Source organism: Podarcis raffonei, chromosome 2 (assembly GCF_027172205.1).
Source record: "Podarcis raffonei isolate rPodRaf1 chromosome 2, rPodRaf1.pri, whole genome shotgun sequence".
Lineage (NCBI taxonomy): Eukaryota > Metazoa > Chordata > Lepidosauria > Squamata > Lacertidae > Podarcis > Podarcis raffonei.
Window position 1 is genome coordinate 92,248,956 of NC_070603.1, and position 19,929 is coordinate 92,268,884.

General features: G+C 45.3%; 1 protein-coding gene across 1 annotated transcript in view; it reads right to left on the reverse strand.

The window, feature by feature from the left end:
* ARL8B (ADP ribosylation factor like GTPase 8B) overlaps positions 1–4,222 on the reverse strand; it is a 29,125-nt gene extending 24,903 nt beyond the window's left edge. The window contains 2 exon segments of the mRNA XM_053378127.1: positions 3,882–4,081; positions 4,084–4,222. Of these exon segments, the coding sequence (XP_053234102.1) occupies positions 3,882–4,081; positions 4,084–4,207 (324 nt within the window). The 5' untranslated portion in view covers positions 4,208–4,222.
* Positions 4,223–19,929: the final 15,707 nt, after the last annotated feature.

The following is a 19,929-nucleotide window of genomic DNA, read 5'->3' on the forward strand; positions in this document are numbered from 1 at the left end:
AGGAGAACATGGGTATGGCCATCTTCTGATTGTATTATCTCAGCTAAGGAGAGAGGATATCCCAATGCAGGTGCTGAACCTGGAAGCTTTGGAATACAGTGGTATCTCGGTTTAAGAACAGCCCTGTTTATGAACTATTCGGTTTACAAACTCTGCAAAACCGGAAGTAGTGTCCCGGTTTGTGAACTTTACCTTGGTCTAAGAATGGAATCCGAATGGTGGAAGGGCACCGGCAGTGGGAGGCGAATGGTTTCGGTTTTAGAAAGGACTTCCGGAACGGATTAAGTTCATAAACCAAGGTACCACTGTATTTAGAAGTCATCTCAAATGAGCCCATCACTATTATGGAGCATATGTCTACCACACAACAACGTTCTTTGAACTTAATGAACACAAAGCTTAAGTGCAAAATGTTGTTGTTGCTGTTGTTGTTTATATACTGCCCTTTATCAAAAGATCTCAGAGTGGTTCACAAGAAGATATTTAAATCATTCTAGTTGCTTAGAAGTATTATTTACAAATTCAATCTTGTCAAGACTCAGACTCAAGACGTTTCCATGAAAAAATTGAAAAAATGCTAGGACTACTTCATTTATAGACCTAACCCATACTAATTTGGGAATAAGCCCTACTAACTTCAACAGAACTCATTTCCAAGCAAACATGGTAAGGATCACACTCTTAATTTTCCAAACTATTCCTTGCTCACTCTTTGTCATAAGCACTACTGTTAAAAAAGAAAAATGTGAGGAGTTTCAGATCTCATTTACAAGATCCCCTCAGAAGTTTCATTACTGTATTTGAGGCAAGGTCTAAGCAACAAATAGGACAAAAATATCTACAAGCAAAGTATATTACACTCCAATGGTCTGCCAAGCCAGTACAGACCAGAAAGCATTTCCCAGGCCTGCAAGGAAGCTGTTTTGTTGTCTTTTAGAACCATATTATGAACTAGATTTATCCAACAAACTGCCACCATTAAAACCTACAGAACTGACAGAAGCAGCTTGCTGCCTCAGTAGGCCTACCAAAGCCAAAACGATCTTAAGTGTAGTAAGTAGAGGCCAGTTTGCCCCCCCCCCCAAATAAGAGCACTGTTTTAGATTTACTCTAGCAAGACAATGCTGCATGCCCCTGATAATGGCACAAATCAAGAAAATGTAGCATCTTGTTTGTTGGAAGTGATGCAATCAAGTCATTTAGAAAGACATCATCAAAGCTTTTTATGAGGCAACTTCAGCATAGATAAGCAAGTTAATGGCTAAACCGAGAGGCACATTCTGCAGCTGAGTCCATTGTGGAAGGTTTCTTGCCCCATCCCAAACTGCAACCTGACCCCACCCTCCTATTGTTAATGCACCAAGGGGGAAAAGCTACTTTGACCTACCAGGAGAATGAGCTGGATGTAATTCACCCAACTCTGCTCTCCCAAAGGGCAAACCCTCAAGACAGAGAGAGACCCTTTATTCAGAGCAAAGTATTCCAAATGGATTGGTCCCGATTTTACCATAGCTATAGATATCTATAGATGGCATAAAGATATATATACACACACCAAAAACCCTGGAAGAGAAAACGATGTTTTACAACCAGAATGCAAGTATGAAACGTCAGTTAAAAAGATCAATATTCGTCTATAATATGTGCTAATTAAGATACCTTGAGGCAAATAAGTGTTCTGAACACATTTTAACCATCTATTGTATTTCTAAGCAGTAAGTAAGCCATTTGAGGGCCTGCACCTTCACACATATGTAAGGCAAAACTTACTTTATGCAACGGTACTCAACGGCAACATATGTCTGTTTGCCTGAGTATAAATCCTAATGAAGTTAGTAGGAGTTACTTGTGTATCAAGTCTGTTCAGGCTATGTAGTCTAAGTGAGCTTTTTTGCTTACAAGAATGGTGTCAATAAATAAAAAAGACAGACCTTCTACAGATATCCCTTGCCCTGGTTTAATGAAACATAACCCTAATAAGTCATTACAGAGCTCCTAAAGGTAAAGGGTAAAGGGACCCCTGACCATTAGGTCCAGTCGTGGCCGACTCTGGGGTTGCGGCACTCATCTCGCTTTATTGGCCGAGGGAGCCGGCGTACAGCTTCCGGGTCATGTGGCCAGCATGACTAAGCCACTTCTGGCAAACCAGAGCAGCACACAGAAATGCCGTTTACCTTCCCGCTGGAGCGGTACCTATTTATCTACTTGCACTTTGACGTGCTTTCGAACTGCTAGGTTGGCAGGAGCTGGGACCGAACAACGGGAGCTCACCCCGTCGTGGGGATTCAAACCACCGACCTTCTGATCGGCAAGTCCTAGGCTCTGTGGTTTAACCCACAGCGCCACCCGCGTCCCTAGACAGGGCTCCTAGACTCATTCAAACTCGCATGGATTACTTTAAGTACATGTAGTAATCCAATAAAAGTAGTAACTTGCATAAACAATTTAAAAACCATCATCAGGTTTAACTGATGGTAAAATGATACTCCAAAATACAAACAAAAGAAAAAGAATGGAAAGACTGAAACCTCTGAAGAGTCTGGGAAAAGAGGTATGTCAATCTGGAACCGAAATGATGTTAATACTGGCATCAAGCAGGCCTCAATGGGGAGGGCCCTCCATAGACACAGCCAAAAAGACAGTGCCACCACGTTCAAAACTTCTTTCAGAGGAAGTACCTGGAGAAGGGCCTCAGATGATATATGTTCAAGTATACCACAAACTGCTTAAGTGTTGCCCTTCAGAGGGTTTAAGTCATCTTAGCAAGGTTTTTTACCCTTAAAGGTGCCCTAGAAATACCTTCAAACAAAATAGATAACATTTATATTTTAAATGTCTTGGAAGAGCTCAGACATACATGGGGTTTCTGGATAGCCTCCAAATATTGGCTAGGCCCATCCTTACTTAAACTCATGTGGCACCTTAAGACCACTCTTGAGTGCACACTGGTCTTGTATTACTAATCTTGAGCAACATGCCCAACTGTTAACTTCCTCCAGAGAGAGAAAGGCCCAGGAAGTCATCTCCAAACCAAAGCAAAGTCAGGTAAAACCAGACAGGTCCTTGGTCCTCCCACATCACAGGCACCTACAAACACTGGGGAGAGAAAAGTGTTCTCCTTTGGGAAAGTCACACCCACAGAGAGTCAGGATTATAGCAGCTTCAGGGAGAAGAGTTGCAGCTTCTTCTTTTGCCCATCCCAAACAAGGCTTGCTATGCAAAGAGCTTCAGACCTGACTAAGACATGACTGGGCTGGGAAAGGCAGGGTACCACCCACCATTCTCTAATGCAGCCCTCCTCCAGAACTCCTTTCATCCACGTTGAGTGTCTGGAGGCAACCAAGTGGGCGAAAGCATCACCTGGCTGAGCCCCACCCCAACCTCCACGGCTTGCCGAGGTCCGGGAAACAGCAGAATTCTAAGTCCCTAACCTAAACTCTTCTCCTGTCCCCTGGTTGTACAGCTGAACACGTGAGCGAGCTGCATGTCTGAATGCCACCCCACCCAGGAAAGAAAGTGGGAAAAGCCCCTTTGCCCTATCCTAAGGAGTTGGCGTGGCCTTTCCCCTCGCATGCTCCCCCAAAGTGCTGGGACTTTTAACCACCCGCACGAGGCAGAACTCAATGGGCCGCAGGAGGCGGAGGGAAAGCCGAGGGCGGGGCCTTTAAAATGTCAATTTGGTGTTCCTCTTCTCCCACCCACCCAAAAAAACCACAACCCCACTCTACAACTAGTGGAAAAATTACTGTGCATGCATTTGGCTGGGGCCAAGGAGGGGAGGAGCGAGAGCAGCCGCCCATCTCCAGCTCAAGCGGGTATCAATGGACAGGCGGGAGGGGGCAAAGTAGGGACTCCCCGGGGTGCGGAATCACGCATCTCACCGCGATGACGTTGACGAAGGTGGTCTTCCCCGAGTACTGCAGCCCGACCAGCGTCAGCTCCATCTCCTCCTTCCAGAACAGCGACCGGAACCAGTCCAGCAGCCGAGACAACAGCGCCAGCATGATGGGGGTGGGGGGTGCAGGTGGTGGCGGCAAAGGCAGCAACCAGGACGCTTCTCGTCTCCCTTCCCTCGCCCGCCTCGCCTCCGACGCTCCTTCTCGCGACGGCGCCTCGAGGCCGAATCCGGAGGCTGCTGCTGCTCCCGGTTCTCCTGCTTGCTGCTGCTGCTCCTGCTGCCTCCCGCTCCCCGCGCGACGTGGGTCATATGACGGGACTCGCCTCGGCGCGTCAGGGCAAAAGCAGGCTAGTTCCGGCAGCCGCGCGCCCGGGCGGCTCCACAGCGGCCCCTGCTGGCGGAGTGGCGCGGGAGGACCGGGGAAAGGAGCTTTTTCGGGAAGGAGCGATATACAGTGGTACCTCGGGTTGCATACGCTTCAGGTTACAGACTCCGGTAGCCCAGAAATAGTGCTTCAGGTTAAGAATTTTGCTTCAGGATGATAACAGAAATCGTGCTCCAGCGGTGCGGCGGCAGCAGGAGGCCCCATTAGCTAAAGTGGTGCTTCAGGTTAAGAACAGTTTCAGGTTAAGTACCGACCTCCGGAACGAATTAAGTACTTAACCCGAGGTACCACTGTATAGTATGTGCGGCTTACAGGCAGGAAAGTGAAGGGGAAGGGAGGAGAAGGGATGCAAGCCTAGTTTTAAAGGTCCCTGCTACGCCGCTGTCCTCGACCAGGGAGACACCCGGACTAGTTTTCTCTGACGGCTCGTTCGGGGATTTAAAGCGAAATGATTGCAGGTCGTTTTAAAAGCGCCAGGAAACGCGGCTGATAGCTTTGCTGCCCTTTAGTGGTTTGCTTTTAATCATCTATCCGTTTATTTATACCCCGCCGTTTCCTTACTCGACGGGACTCGAGGCGGCTTACAGCGGGATGCTGAAAATGAGAGCCGCTGAAAACGTGGGGGGGAGAGTATTTAAAAACCAGTGAAACGTGAATAAAATTAAAACTCTCTCTGTGTGTGTACACACACACACACACACACACATATATATAATTATTATTTGTTATAAATGATACAAAGTACATGATACGAAGTGTATATAAAATCTATTAAAGGCATACAAATATTTTCCACTAGAACAGCATGGCACCAGCCCTTTCATGAAAAGCAGTCAGTTCCCAAAAGCCTGTCAGGAAAATGTATTCACCTGCCAGAAGGGGGACAGCTAGGAGGGAGCCAGTTTAGCATCTCTTATAAATACTAGGGACACGGGTGGCACTGTGGTCTAAACCATTGAGCCTCTTAACAGAGTGAGCTCCCATTGCTCTGTCCCAGCTCCTGCCAACCTAGCAGTTCAAAAGCACAACAGTGCAAGTAGATAAATAGGTATCACTGTGGCAGGAAGGTAAACAGCGTTTCTGTGCGCTCTGGTTTTCATTATGGTGTTCCGTTACACCAGAAGCGGTTTAGTCAAGCTGGTCACATGACCCGGAAAGCTGTGTCTGGCCAAATGCCAGCTCCCTCAGCCTGAAGCGAGATGAGCACCACATCCCATAGTCGCCTTTGACTGGACTTAACCATCCAGGGGTCCTCTACCTTTTTTATCTTTTTATAAATACTCTTATAAGCTAAATAAAACACCCAAGATTTGAAGAAGAACACAAGTAGGTTTTGATGGGTGGTGCGCAATGCATTCTGACATTTGTGTTGTAATGCGCATTTGTTTGATGCAAGAAATTTTCTGTCTGGTCCAGTGAAACTTTTGTTTGGGGCCTTAACTGGCAGCTGTGAAGAAGGGTTGGTGTCAGATATCTCAGTATGCAAAAAGAATAGTTTGCATATTATTTCAATTAGTGGATGCAGGTTTAGAATTATCAGCTAGACGGTGTGATTGGCTGGGGATGGACTAGAAGGGCCAGGAAAAGAAGACCCGGGGAAGGAACAGAAGACCTGAGAGGCAAGCAGAGTGGCTAGGTGGCTGAAGACTTGTTGGAGATAGCTAAAGCACTTGCCTGAGGCTGAAGAGACAAGAGGGGAGCCTGTCTGCAGCATGAAACAGCTTAAAATGTCAGTCTTTGGTGGCTGGTAAGGGTTATCAGAGAAGATTTCCAAGGCAGTACAGCAGGACAACTCTAAATTCAACAGATCAGTAAAGAGTTGGGGGTGGGGTGGGAATAGATTCTAGCTGCTGGTGTTGGTGAAACTTAACAAAGGTGGAGAAAATAAAAGGGTAAAATAAGGTGTTGGTATTTAAAGAGATAGTAGCAAGTTAACAAAGCATGCACACATTTAAAATTGCAGTACTATTTTAAACCTAGGAGGTTGCCTTAAACTGGCTTCATTAATTACAAACCCTGAGTTTAAAACACACTTCTTTAGAAGATGCCCAAAAAGCTCACCAGGGTTGCCTTCTGAGCAGTCTCATAATCACATGCCATGACAGATCTCTGTCCTTTGTAAAGTAATTTTTATTGAGATTCTTAAAACAAATAAAACATTTTTTGGGGTTTTTTACAATTCCAGTTCCAGTGCCAAAGGTTTGCAATTGTTCTGCAGCGTTTTGTTGCGCACACCTCTTTTGTGCAACCCAAGAAGTGAATGAAAGCACCCTAGTAGAAGAGCCTATGTTGTACCATGTGGCAGAGATGAAGGACATTGATAACTGGGAGACGGTTTTTGATGGGAACAAGAAGAAAAGAAAATGCTTTTCTTACATACAAAGACAATCAGAGTGGTGGCTCATAAACATCAGCCAGGCCAAACCTGTACAGTGGTACCTCAGGTTACATACGCTTCAGGTTACGGTACATACGCTTCAGGTTACAGACTCCGCTAACCCAGAAATAGTGCTTCAGGTTAAGAACTTTGCTTCAGGATGAGAACAGAAACCGTGCTCCAGCAGCGCAGCAGCAGCAGGAGGCCCCATTAGCTAAAGTGGTGCTTCAGGTTAAGAACAGTTTCAGGTTAAGAACAGACCTCCAGAACGAATTAAGTACTTAACCCGAGGTACCACTGTACAGTGGAACTTTGGTTCTCAAGCGGCTTAGTTGACAAACAAATCGGCTCCCAAATGCCGAAAACCCAGAAGTAAGTGTTCCGGTTATTGAATGTTTTGCAGAAGACGAATGTCCGACGTGGCTCCGCTTGAGTACGGGAAGCTCCTGCAGCCAATCAGAAGCCGCACCTTGCTTTTTGAACAGTTTCAGGAGTCGAACGGACTTCTGGAATGGATTAAGTTCGAGAACCAAGGTTCCACTGTACTATATTCATGTTATTCCACTGTATTGCTCTCCTGGAAAATGGCAACAGAGACTCATTGAGCCCAGTTCTAGGGAACAGTGCATTAACAATAGTAACAAACATATGTTTCTCTGATTCTGTCTTACTAGTACTCTCTGTAGCATATTGTGACAGTCAAAAGTACAATATGTTTGTAGATAGTAATAATGTGTCTGGGCAACATAGCCTCAGACATGGCAAGGATGGGTGTGTCTGCTCATACATATAAAAAAAGGGCAGGTGCTTTGTATCCAGTGAACATATTCCAGCATTGCCAAGTGTTATCGTTAAAATAAGTTATGAAACTGCAATATGTAGCTTGGTGCAAATTTTACTGAAAAGGTCCCCAAGTGTGAAAGAAAACAGCAAATACTCAGAAGCAGATTGTCTAAAGAAGTAAAAGACAGGAAAGTAAAGGACCCCTGGACAGTTAAGTCCAGTCAGAGGCGACTATGGGGTTGCGGCACTCATCTCGTTCTTCAGGCCAAGGGAGCTGGCTTTTGTCCATAGTCATGTGGCCAGCATGACTAAAACGCTTCTGTGCTCACTGTGCATCTGCCAGGACTGGAACTGGAAGAGCTAGAGATGCCACACAGGTTAAACACACTTGCTGCCATCGCAAGAAAAGGTCTCTGAGAAGACAGTCAGATTATTGCAAAGCTAAGAGAACAAGAAATTCTACTCTGTGTGGAACCCATCTCTGTGTAGAGGTTATCCAACGAAATGAAAAGAATTGGCCACAGTGTATTGTGCAAATTGGGAAGATACCAATCCAGGTAAAACTGAAAGACGTGACTTACCGGTATGTTCTGAGAGGTGCTGTGGGGTTTCTGGGGAAGCCGGGCAATCAGCATGAATGCCATGGGGCAATTATTGTTGGAGACATGATGACACCTGGGAGGAATATAAGGAAAAAGAAGTGATCTTGCAGCAAGAACAAGCAAATCATTTGTTATATTCTTAATTATGGTGTATAGAAACATATAAGTTTTGCAATGAGCTTTCTATATCCTTTTGAGGCTGTTGCATGGGGGGCGCGGAATGCAAGGGAGACAAGAAATATTTTCCATGGCTGCTCCTGGTAAACATGCTATTTTCCTGGGGACTCAATTCAACAGTACATTACAGTTACTAAATGGTATCTCCATACCACAGCTTTTAAAATATGGAATCTGTGTATATAAAGCTCACACATTCTAGTCTGCTTTAATTCACTCCTCACAAATTATGTTTCTGGAATTTGTGCTGCTGAAAATATTTTTTTTCAATAAATGACAAGTGACTGTGTATATGGATATTTGCATCTGATGCTTGTATATATGTTTACATGGCTATTTGCATAAATGTTCCTCTTACTAATTTCTGAAAGAATGTTTCAAGTTAACACTTAAAGCTCGTTACCACTACCATCTATATTTGCATTTTCAAGTTGAACCCAACATCTTATTCCCAATGAAAACACATTTCAAGACATAATTCAAAATAAGGTGATAGGAGTTTGCATGGATGCCCAAATAACAATAGCTCTGGAGGCAATTGGGCAATATTGAAGGGACCAGAAAGGCCACACCCTGAGTAGGTCACAGTTTTGTTGGGTGTTAGGGTGATGCCTGGGACCTCCAGTTTGAGTATCAATTACTCAGTTTGGGTGGCCCTGCAAAACATGGGTTTTGCGTTACAAAACGATTACAAAACTTCAGCACCAATCTGGAGAGGACCCCAAATTTCAGCGTTCGCAGTTGATGAGGCTCCTTCAACTGAGTCAGACCCCTGGTCCATCTAGATAAGTACAGTGGTACCCCGGGTTACAGACACTTCAGGCTACATATGCTTCAGGTTACAGACTCTACTAACCCAGAAATAGTACCTCGGGTTAAGAACTTTGCTTCAGGATGAGAACAGAAATCGCGCCACAGCGGCAGTGGAAGGCCCCATTAGCTAAAGTGGTACCTCAGGTTAAGAACAGTTTCAGGTTAAGAACGGACCTCCAGAACAAATTAAGTTCTTAACCCGAGGTACCACTGTATTGTCAACTGGCAGGAAGTCTCAGGAGTCATCCACAGCCCTGCTTAGACATGGCAGGGTTAAATCTGAGGCAGTTTGCAAACAGCAAGCCCTGTATCATTTAGCCACAATTCTCTGAAATTCACACTCCCAGGCTCAACTCCTCTTTCCCAATTTGTGTGGGTAATAACATAAAAGCACACTGCAGCGTTGCCACAAGCCACTCTCACCTTCCTGTACCCAACATGTAATAATGCATAGAAACTATATTTGCATTAAAACTATAGTTACGTACATGTGAAGGGCATTTAAAAAAAATTTTAAATGCCCTTCTTTTCCCCCTATCTGTTTAAATATTTCTAGACCACCTAACCAGGAGGGAAGCAACATCAAATATAACCAGAACATTCTGTCTGAAGGCAAAAGAACTGTGTATCTTGAATGTTTTTTTGTCCACAGAATGGTCCCTAGGAGAATCGTGTTTTGTTCATTTATCAGATTTCGCACTTGCCCTTCACCAAAAAGGTGCCAAGGCAGCTTAAAATAAAACAACAATACAATTTAAAATGAGGAAAAGCCAATACAGTCGTACCTTGGAAGTCGAATGGAATCCGTTCCGGAAGTCCATTCGACTTCCAAAACTTTCAGAAACCAAAGCGCAGCTTCTGATTGGCTTCAGGAAGCTCCTGCAATCAGAAGCCACGGAAGTTCCATCGGACGTTCGGCTTCCAAAAATAGTTCACAAACCGGAACAGTCATTTCCGTGTTTGCGGCGTTCAGGAGCCGAAACGTTTGAGAACTAAGCTGTTCAAAAACCAAGGTATGATTGTATATAATAATATCACCCAATACAACAGTTTGGAATGTTGTCTCTCTAGATCACGGCATCTCGCTAATTAAACCCTTTTAGGTTTTGTACTGGGAAAAGTGAAAACCAAAAACTGAAAGTCTTTGTAAGAACTGCTTGTGGAGATGAATTAAATTAGTGTGACACACCATCACAATCCTTTAAATTCCTTCTGGATTAAAACTTCCATGCAAAATAGTGGATTCTTCACCATTAGAAATGTGAAGAGATAGAAATACAGCACTCTGCAGTTATAGAAAATCATAGCCAATGGTTTTCTGATTTTTACCAGAAAACCAGGCTGTGCGCTGCTCTACCATTGCTGTTTCTATAGGACTGCTCCCTGGACCAATCATGGTAGGGCATCGCTTTATCAATGGAAACACTTTGGGTGGAAGTTCTTCAGGTACTGCATTGGAAAGAGCAGCAAAACTTATAGGACATTTAAGGCTGGAAGTTCTCATAAGGATTGGGATCTCCTCTTGGTGATGCAAAACGGGCTTTGAATTGCCTTGGGGAGAAGATAGAGCAGGCATAGGCAAACTCAGGCCTCCAGATGTTTTGGGACTATAACTCTCATCATCCCTAGCTAACAGGACCAGTGGTCAGGGATGATGGGAATTGTAGTTCCAAAATATCTGGAGGGCTGAGCAGTTTGCCTATGCCTGAGATAGAAGATGGTTCCTGAAGCTGCTGAGTTAAAGGTACCAGAGCAAGACGGTTTGAGCATATAACACCAATCCTGGTCTGACTGCACTGGCTACCAATTAGTTTCCGGGACCAATTCAAAGTGCTGGTTTTGACCTATAAAGCCTTAAACGGCTCAGGACCGCAATACCACAAGGACTGCCTCTTCCAATATGAACCTACCAGGACCCTGAGATCATCTTCTGAGGCTCTTCTCCATGTGTCTCCTCCTTGAGAGGTCCAGAGGATGGCAACACGAGAACGGGCCTTCTCTGCGGTGGCTCCCCGTCTGCGGAATGCTCTCCCCAGGGAAGTTTGCCTGGCGCCTTCATTATAAACCTTTAGGCGCCAGGCAAAAACATTCATTTTTAACCAGGCCTTTGGTTGATCTTATTGACATCCTATGCCCCTTTAAAATGTGGCTCTTTTGGGGGGAGGGTATTATTGGGTTGTCATTGAGACAGTGGGTGGAAACGCAAAAAGAGTTTATTCACAGCTGCAGCAGTGAGTCTTGGTAGGATTATTTTTGCTGAGAGAGCTTCACCTAAGTGACTTCCTAGGGGCGCGAGTCTGGGCAGTGTGTATGGAGGCCCTGGGCTACCCATATGACAAGACGCCACTCTCGGCCTTGCAGATGTGGCCCAAAGGAAAGCAGAGCAATACATTCAGCACCAGCTTTGCTGTAGGAGTTGCCAGAAGGCCGTGTACATCCAACTGTCTTAGAGACTTCACTCTGGATTTGTGTAGGGTTTACTCCTTAGCCTTTCCTTCTCCCAAAGATGTCCCACTATGGTAGGATAAAAAGGGCCTTAAATTCTAATATTTTTTAAAAACTTTTTTTAATTCAAAATTAAAACAAAACATATTATCCAGAAACATATCATCCTTATTCCCCCCCATTTTTCCTCCCTCCCCCACCTTCCCACACAAAACCCACCCCCCGACTTCCCTTAGTTCCCGTGTTTGATTTCTCTAAGAATGTTGTTTTCTGCATGTTACACAGTTGTATAGATCCTCAAACTATTTAGCTGATTATTATCAATAAAAAGTTTGTCAATGTTTATTCAAAGCCATTTAAATTTTTGGCTTTAAATTCTAATTCTAAAGATGTTTACTGAAAAGCAACTTCCATGGAACTGATGGGACTTAATTCAGATTGTAGGTTGGATTGCTCTTCTACCAATGGAGGGACTCGGAATGGACTGAGATCCTATGGAGGTTCTGATGGAAGAAAACAAGGAGGTGATTTGTGCCAAGAACTCACAGTGCCATATCCTGTATCAGAGGGTCTCTCCCATTCAATGGAGCTCTGGATCCACGCCTATGTACATTTAGGTCTGAAACCCATATGCAAAGAACTGCATAACTAGTTGGGGGAACCTAAGAGTGCTTTGGACGTCCACTCCCGCCCCCCGCCCCCAAGCAGCTTATCTCCATGCAAAATGTGAAGCCATTTCCCAAAGCTGGGGCAGGATGTTTGAGACGCATTTTGTGATATTGAAGGGCCTCAGAAATAGACATTCCAGCATGCTGTTACCAAAGCCACTGTTACAAGACGGGCAAGGCCATAAGCAGGCAGACAAACAAAGCAACTGTTATAAGACAGGGAAGGCCGTAGCAGGCAGACAAACAAAGAATGAGTAAATTAAGAAGTGTTAACCTTCAAAAGGAGAAACATGGAGTGTTAGAGCCTGATTGGATAAGAATGTAAAGTCTCACTCTCTGGTTGTTGTTTTTTTGTATAGTCTATAAAAAGTGGGCGCACCCTGACTGGGGTGTGCAGATTGCAAGCTTATCACTCTGTACCTTTGTTCTGCATAAGCATTTCAAATAAATCCTGTTGAATCCTGCAAGGTTGGTTGCCACTTCGCGTGAATCTATGCTCCGGGGACCCAATAGCAGATAAGGAGCAGGTCCATCAATATGACACCGTGGGCCTTCCATTCAAAGAGGACAGAGTCAGAAACCTCATTGGCTACATCCAAGCCCTTGAGTATACTTAAAATCATTCTTTATTACAGTGGTACCTCGCAAGAAGAAATTAATTCGTTCCGCGAGTTTTTTCTTCTTGCGAGTTTTTTGTTTTGCGAAGCACGGTTTCCCATAGGAATGCATTGAAAATCAATTAATGCGTTCCTATGGAAACCGCTTGCCGGGCTGGCGGTGCGGAGAAGGGCTTTTCTCCCCACCGCAAGCCTTCAGGACAGGTCCAGGAACAGAGGGGAAGGCGCGCTGCGCTTCTCCTCTGTTCCTGGAGCTTGCGGGGCTTGCAGTGAGGAGAAGGGCTTTCCTCCCCACCGCCAACATTCAGAACAGCATTCTGAATGTTGGCGGTGGGAAGGAAAACCCTCCTCCCATCGCAAGTCTTCAGGACAGGTCCGGGAACAGAGGGGAAGGTGCGTTGCGCTTCTCCTCTGTCCCCGGACCTGTTCTGAAGGCTGGCGGTCCACCGCCAGCCTTCAGAACAGCCATCCGAAGGCTGGCGCGGGGAGAAGGGCTCTCCGCCCCACCGCCAGCCTTCAGAACAGCCATCCGAAGCCTGGCGGGGGGAGGAGGTCTCTCCGCCCCACCGCCAGCCTTCGGAACAGCCTTCCAAAGCCTGGCGGCAGGAGAAGGTCTCTTCGCCCCACCGCCAGCCTTCGGAGGAGGTCCGAGGACAGTGGGGAAGACGCGCTGCACTTCCCCGCTGTCCCCGGAGATTTCCCTATGGGCTTTCGTCTTGCGAAGGAAGCCCATAGGGAAATTCGTCTGGCGAAGCACCTCGAAAAACGGAAAACTCTTTCTTCTTGCGAGTTTTCCGTCTTGCGAGGCATTCGTCTTGCGAGGTACCACTGTATTTGCTTCTTATCCATAGGTATTCACAGAGGTGCCTCAAAAAAGGAGTTTCTGTGTGGAATGATTTCTGCTTCTTCCACACACAACAGAATGCTGATTGCTGCACTGGCTCCCCAATCGTTACAAAGCCCATTCCATCACCACCATGTGTAGCTCCTTCAGCTCCCAACATTAGGAACCTATTTCCACAGAGCTTGTTTTCGGGAGCGGTTATACCCAAGCAGCAAGTGCCCTTCCACAGTGGAACTCCCCACGTGCCATTTTTGTACAGTAGTATCTCAGGTTACATATGCTTCAGGTTACAGACTCCGCTAACCCAGAAATAGTACCTTGGGTTAAGAACTTTGCTTCAGGATGAGAACAGAAATCATGCTCTGGCGGCGCGGCAGCAGTGGGAGGCCCCATTAGCTAAAGTGGTGCTTCAGGTTAAGAACAGTTTCAGGTTAAGAACGGACCTCCGGAACGAATTAAGTACTTAACCCGAGGTACCACTGTACATCTTTTGTACACAGCCTCTGCTCTACTCCTCATGACCACTAGATGGCACCTCGGTTCCAGGTTTGAACAAAAGCTCACCTTTCTCTGTATGAAATGTAAACAGTACATGCGCAGTTTAGGGTTTACTTTTCCCTACTTGTGTATTTAATATATTGTATTTGCAATGCCTGCGTGGTTAGCCATTTGGAATGCTTTGGGTATGGGTTTTATGAACTCGGTTGTTCGCAATTAAATAAATTAAATAAACAAAACTGTTAGTTTTTGCTGGGAAACCAGCAAACAGGATTTGAGCACAAGAGCACTCTTTCCTCTCTGGTTTCCCAGAAACTGGTATTCAGAAACAACACTGCTTCCAAATGTGTGGCAGAATATAGCCATCATGGCTAGTAGCCACTGATAACCCTCTCTTCCATGAATTTGTTTAAGCTTCTTTTAAACCCCCACATTGTTGGCCATTGCAGCCGCCTGTGGCAGTGAGTTCCATAGTTTAACTGTGGGTTACACAGAGAAATACTTTCTTTCATATGTTCTGAATCTTCCAACATTCAGCTTCATTGGCTAGCCACCAGTTGTAGAGTTATGAGAGAGGGGAACAAAACGTTTCTCAACACCCTTGTCTGTGCAATGCCTTTTAGTGGTGGTAATAATAATAATAATAATAATAATAATAATAATAATAATAATAATAATAATAATAATAATTTGTTATTTATACCCTGCCCATCTGGCTGAGTTTCCCCACCTCACTTCTCGCAATGAGGGAACCGCCAGAAGGCCCTCGGCGGTATTATGTCACCATTAAAGAAATTGCATCAAGTTATCATCGCATAGTTTAAATATAAAACTACAGATGCCTGAATTTTAGCGACATGCAGACATTACAGCTCTTATATTTACAGTATATGAATTCATGTTTTTAAAAGCTACCCTTCCCTCTCCTTTGCGTCCAGCAGAGGGCGCTGTGATTCCACGAAAGCCTCTTCCACGCTCCGTGTTTGAGAAGCAAATCAGGCCACCTCCGGCAGGAAACGTGGTTTCCTCGTGATCTGGGGCCTCCTAGTCTGCCTATTCAGTGTGCTGGTGTTGCCTTGACACGTAGCCAGCATGTGCTTGAGCAACTCTGATCCCTTAGCGCGCATAATAAATTCAAAGGCACTGGCTCTGCAGTGAATCAGATGGCGACATACGAGGAATGGCTATAACAGGGGCATTTTGTCTCAGCTTCAACCTCCTTAATCAGAATGTTACTTTTAACGGTGATGCCTTTGCAACAGGTGACTCTAGAAAAAGGGGAACACAACCACACACACACAGCACAATTTGCTGCATTACTGGAGTAATTTCTCAAGGGAGTTTTCCCAAGCGACACTCAGAACTCCTTTAACCTTCTGCACGGAGTGTCTGGTGCTGCAATCCTAACCTCACTCAGCTGGGAATAAGTAATAATTCAATGTAATTCAATAGGACTTTCTTCTGAGTCGACATGGTTAGGCTTGCTTTGTTATTCACCCTGCCCTCTCCCTCTTGGAACTGAATATACAAGCTAACCTCATGGCTACTCTTTATTTTGTGTAACATCTTGCCTGATGAAGCATTCTGGGTAACTCAAAAGCTTGCCCTTATTTTGTGACATTTTGCTTAGTTGCAACTGCTAAACAACAATGACAAACTGCTATAAACCGACACAGCTACTTTTGTTTTTCATGTTACTTGCTTGTCCGTGTGACTTAATCACTATAATGCTGTTTTGAATGCAGAGAAATCCAATTTTATATGTTGATCAAGTACCATGTGCGATGGCTGTTACTACTGTATTTCAACCACAGTTTAGTTTTTGGATCATCTGTAAACAGAGTGCTTTCTACCTGAAGCTCATTAGGTGTCTGGCTCCATCCTATTATTACTATGCAGCTGTATACTTTCCAAATTAAGCCAATGTAGGAGCAATCTGCTTACAGAACTAGCTCAACCTTTTCGGTGAGAGAAGCCTCACTTAAGAACAGTGGCAATGTAAATTGGTTGATGAGACCAAATTTTTGAGGATTTAATCAAATTTCAAGTAATTCATGCATATTCCCCAAGAATTCTGATTTACCTATAACTGCACACTTTTACATTGTATGCCACAATCTATATGCTTTTAGAGCCTTATAGAGGTCTGGATTCCCCAAACTATCATTTTCATAATTGCAAAACAGCACTTGTACCAATAAACTGATATGTATGCTGCAAAACAACCTTAATTTATGTTAGAGTTCATTTTCTTCTTTGGATACTAGATCTAACAGCCTTTGACTGGAGCCTTTGACTAGTTACTTTGGTTATCTTTGCAGCCCCTTCAAACTCTACAATTCTATGAAACAGCAGCAGAGAAACTTTGGCCAGCTGGATGTTACACAACTACAACTCCCATCAGGCCTAAGAAGTATGGTCAAAGACCATGGATGAAGGGAGTTGTAGTTTAGCAACATCTGAAGGGACAAAGCCAGTGTGGTGTAGTGGTTAAGAGTGATAGACTCGTAATCTGGGGAACCGGGTTCGTGTCTCCGCTCCTCCACATGCAGCTGCTGGGTGACCTTGGGCCAGTCACACTTCTTTGAAGTCTCTCAGCCCCACTCACCTCACAGAGTGTTTGTTGTGGGGGAGGAAAGGAAAGGAGAATGTTAGCCGCTTTGAGACTCCTGAAGGGGAGTGATAAAGCGGGATATCAAATCCAAACTCTTCTTCTTCTTCTTCTACACCCATTTTAAATCAAGTGGCTTTCTTACTGGGTGTCAGGGACTGGCTAGATGATGAGGAGTGGTGGGAGGTACCAGCTGAAGAGCCCCTAAGGAAAGTTTCAGAGGAAGAAGGCTTAGAGCCCAGGAATTGGTGGTGGAACACTGAGCAGTGGTCAGAGGGAGAATGGAGGGATGCTGAAGAAGAAACAGGCTTTTGTGAGCAAGGAGAGCCTGTGACAGGGAGCAGCTCAGACTCAGAGGCTGAAGCAGAGGATGGGGGCGGGCGGGCTGCAGGAGAATCCCAAGCCAGGAGTCTGCCTCTCTTACTGCTACAAGTTTTCCTCCCCGCTTGTCTCCAAGGACACACAAGGTGATGTGTAAGGTGGAACAGAGATTACAGGTGCCCTGGCGTAGTTTGAGGCTGCTTGGGAAACATCTGGCAGAGAAAGAGACCTAGAGGAAGTAAAGGGCGGGGACTGCCAGTCCTGGCAACTGCTGAACAGGGGCAAGTCCTATCCGGAGGTAAGGCTGCACACTGTAAGCTGCTTTCTTGAATAAAGAACTGCCAGACCCCATGTCTTGTGTGCTGACCTGCAGCTGACCCATTTTGGGGAGCATAAGGGTGAAATTCCTTAAGGTCAGCCTCCCTTTGAATGTTGGAACAGACCCTCAAATGACCCTGCCATGAGTGACAGTAAGGCAGCCTCCGTGGGCATTTGTGCATGGTTAAATAAATAAATAAATTTATTATTTATACCCCGTCCATCCGGCTGGGTTTCCCCAGCCACTCTGGGCGGCTTCCAACAGAGTATTAAAATACAGTGTTCTGTTAAACATTAAAAGCTTCCCTAAACAGGGCTGCCTTCAGATGTCTTCTAAAAGTCTGGTAGTTGTTTTTCTCTTTGACACCTGGTGGGAGGGCGTTCCACAGGGAGAGCACCACTACCGAGAAGGAAATGGCCAGGTATTGAATTGGGGTGCACTTTTTGGATTTTCCACATGGGGCACCAAATTATTTTGGGCCAGTCTTGAACAATACTAAAAAAAAAGAAAGAAGCAGACTCCAAGTAGCTGCCACAGCATTCTCTCCTCCTGTCGTTTCCAGAAACTGGTACTCAGACTGCCACTGACAGTCAAAGGACAGAATAGCCTTCAGTGGCCTTTGATTGCCATCTTCTCCATGAATTTGATTAATCCTCTTTTAACGGCATCCAAGTTGGTGGTCATGACTTGCGGGAGTGAATTCCGTAGTTTAACTAAACACTATGTGGAGAAGTATTTCCTTTCTAGTATTAAGAGGAAGAGGGAAAAAATTTCTCTGTCCAGTTTTCCTTGCCATGCAGAACTGAATGCTCTTCCATCATGTCCGCTTGCCTTTTCTCTAAACCAGGGTTTCCCAGACTTGGGTCTCTTGCTGTTTTTGGACTACAGTTCCCGTCATCCCTGACCACTGGTCCTGCTAGCTAGGGATGATGGGAGTTGAAGCCCCCAAAGAGCTAGAGACCCAATTGTGTAGGAAACTCTTCTCTAAACTAAAAGAGCCCAAATGTTGTAATCTCTCCTCTTAGTGGGGGTTGTTTGATCCTTTGGGTTGCCCTTTTCTGAACCTGTTTTCCAACTCTACAAATTGCTTTTTGAGGAGAGGCAAGGTGAGGTGAAGGAAGGCAAACCAGAACTGTACATAGCATTCAAAACACAGTCGCATCATAGATTCCTAGAATGGCATTATGATAAGGTAAAGGTACCCCTGCCCGTACGGGCCAGTCTTGACAGACTCTGGGGTTGTGCGCCCATCTCACTCAAGAGGCCGGGAGCCAGCGCTGTCCGCAGACACTTCCAGGTCACGTGGCCAGCGTGACAAGCTGCATCTGGCGAGCCAGCGCAGCACACGGAACGCCGTTTACCTTCTCTCTGGTAAGCGGTCCCTATTTATCTACTTGCACCCGGGGGTGCTTTCGAACTGCTAGGTTGGCAGGCGCTGGGACCGAGCAGCGGGAGCGCACCCCGCCGCGGGGATTCGAACCGCCGACCTTTCGATCGGCAAGCCCTAGGCGCTGAGGCTTTTACCCACAGCGCCACCCGCGTCCCTGGCATTATGATACCAGCTGTTTTATTTTCAGGTCATTTCTTAATGATCCCTAGCATGGAATTTGCTTTCTTTTTCACAGCTGCCACACACTGGGTTGACAGCTTCACTAGAACGTTTGTTATTTACTTGGCACGACTGGTTGTCATTTTAAAATCGCCAAACATCACCACAGGAGAAGACTGCAAGTCAGCCGGCCCTACCTAGTGCACATGTATTTTTCATTTCCTTTGGCTGACTCTGCCTTCCATACACAATAAGCAGCTTGCCAAATCTTTTCCATAACCAGGCCCACCGAGGGAGTGAGTTTGTATGTTCTGTCTGGTGTGCTTCTCTCCACCAGACTGGATTGTCAGCTGAAATGTTCAGAGTCTTTCTTACCCAAAGGAAATGTGGTTTACCCAGCTCCTGAGTATGATGTCATTCCTGCTTCAACTGGATTTAATTGACTTAAGGCACCAAAGCCTGGAGTTCTGATATATTTTCCAAGGTGGGAGGTTTTGGTTATGAGAAGATCTCCTCTCTCTCTCTCCCTTTCTCTGTTGTTTTGTCTCATGCCTCAATGGCTTGGGAAGAAGAAGCTCCAGGCCACACATGGCCCAGATTACAGGCATAGGCAAACTCAGCCCGCCAGACGTTTTGAGACTACAATTCCCATCATCCCTGACCACTGGGCCTGTTAGGGATGATGGGAGTTGTAGTCCCAAAACATCTGGAGGGCCAAGTTTGGGGATGCTTTGACTAGAAACTATGTGACCTGTATTACCGGAGTCTTTGAAACATTTTGAATAAAAAGCTCTTGGAATCTGAAATTTTTCTAAGCATCACCCAAGGCAAACAAAGAAAAACGAAACAGGTTATTATATGAATAACAATGATTATAGTATTTATTAGCCACTTTTCTTACAAGCGACTTAGATCACAGCCAATTAACCTAAAAACGCAGCAATACAAACAAAAAGGCAGGCCTGCAAGTTGTTCGGCTGCCTTATACACCACGATTCTTGTGTTTTGCACTGTACGAAAAC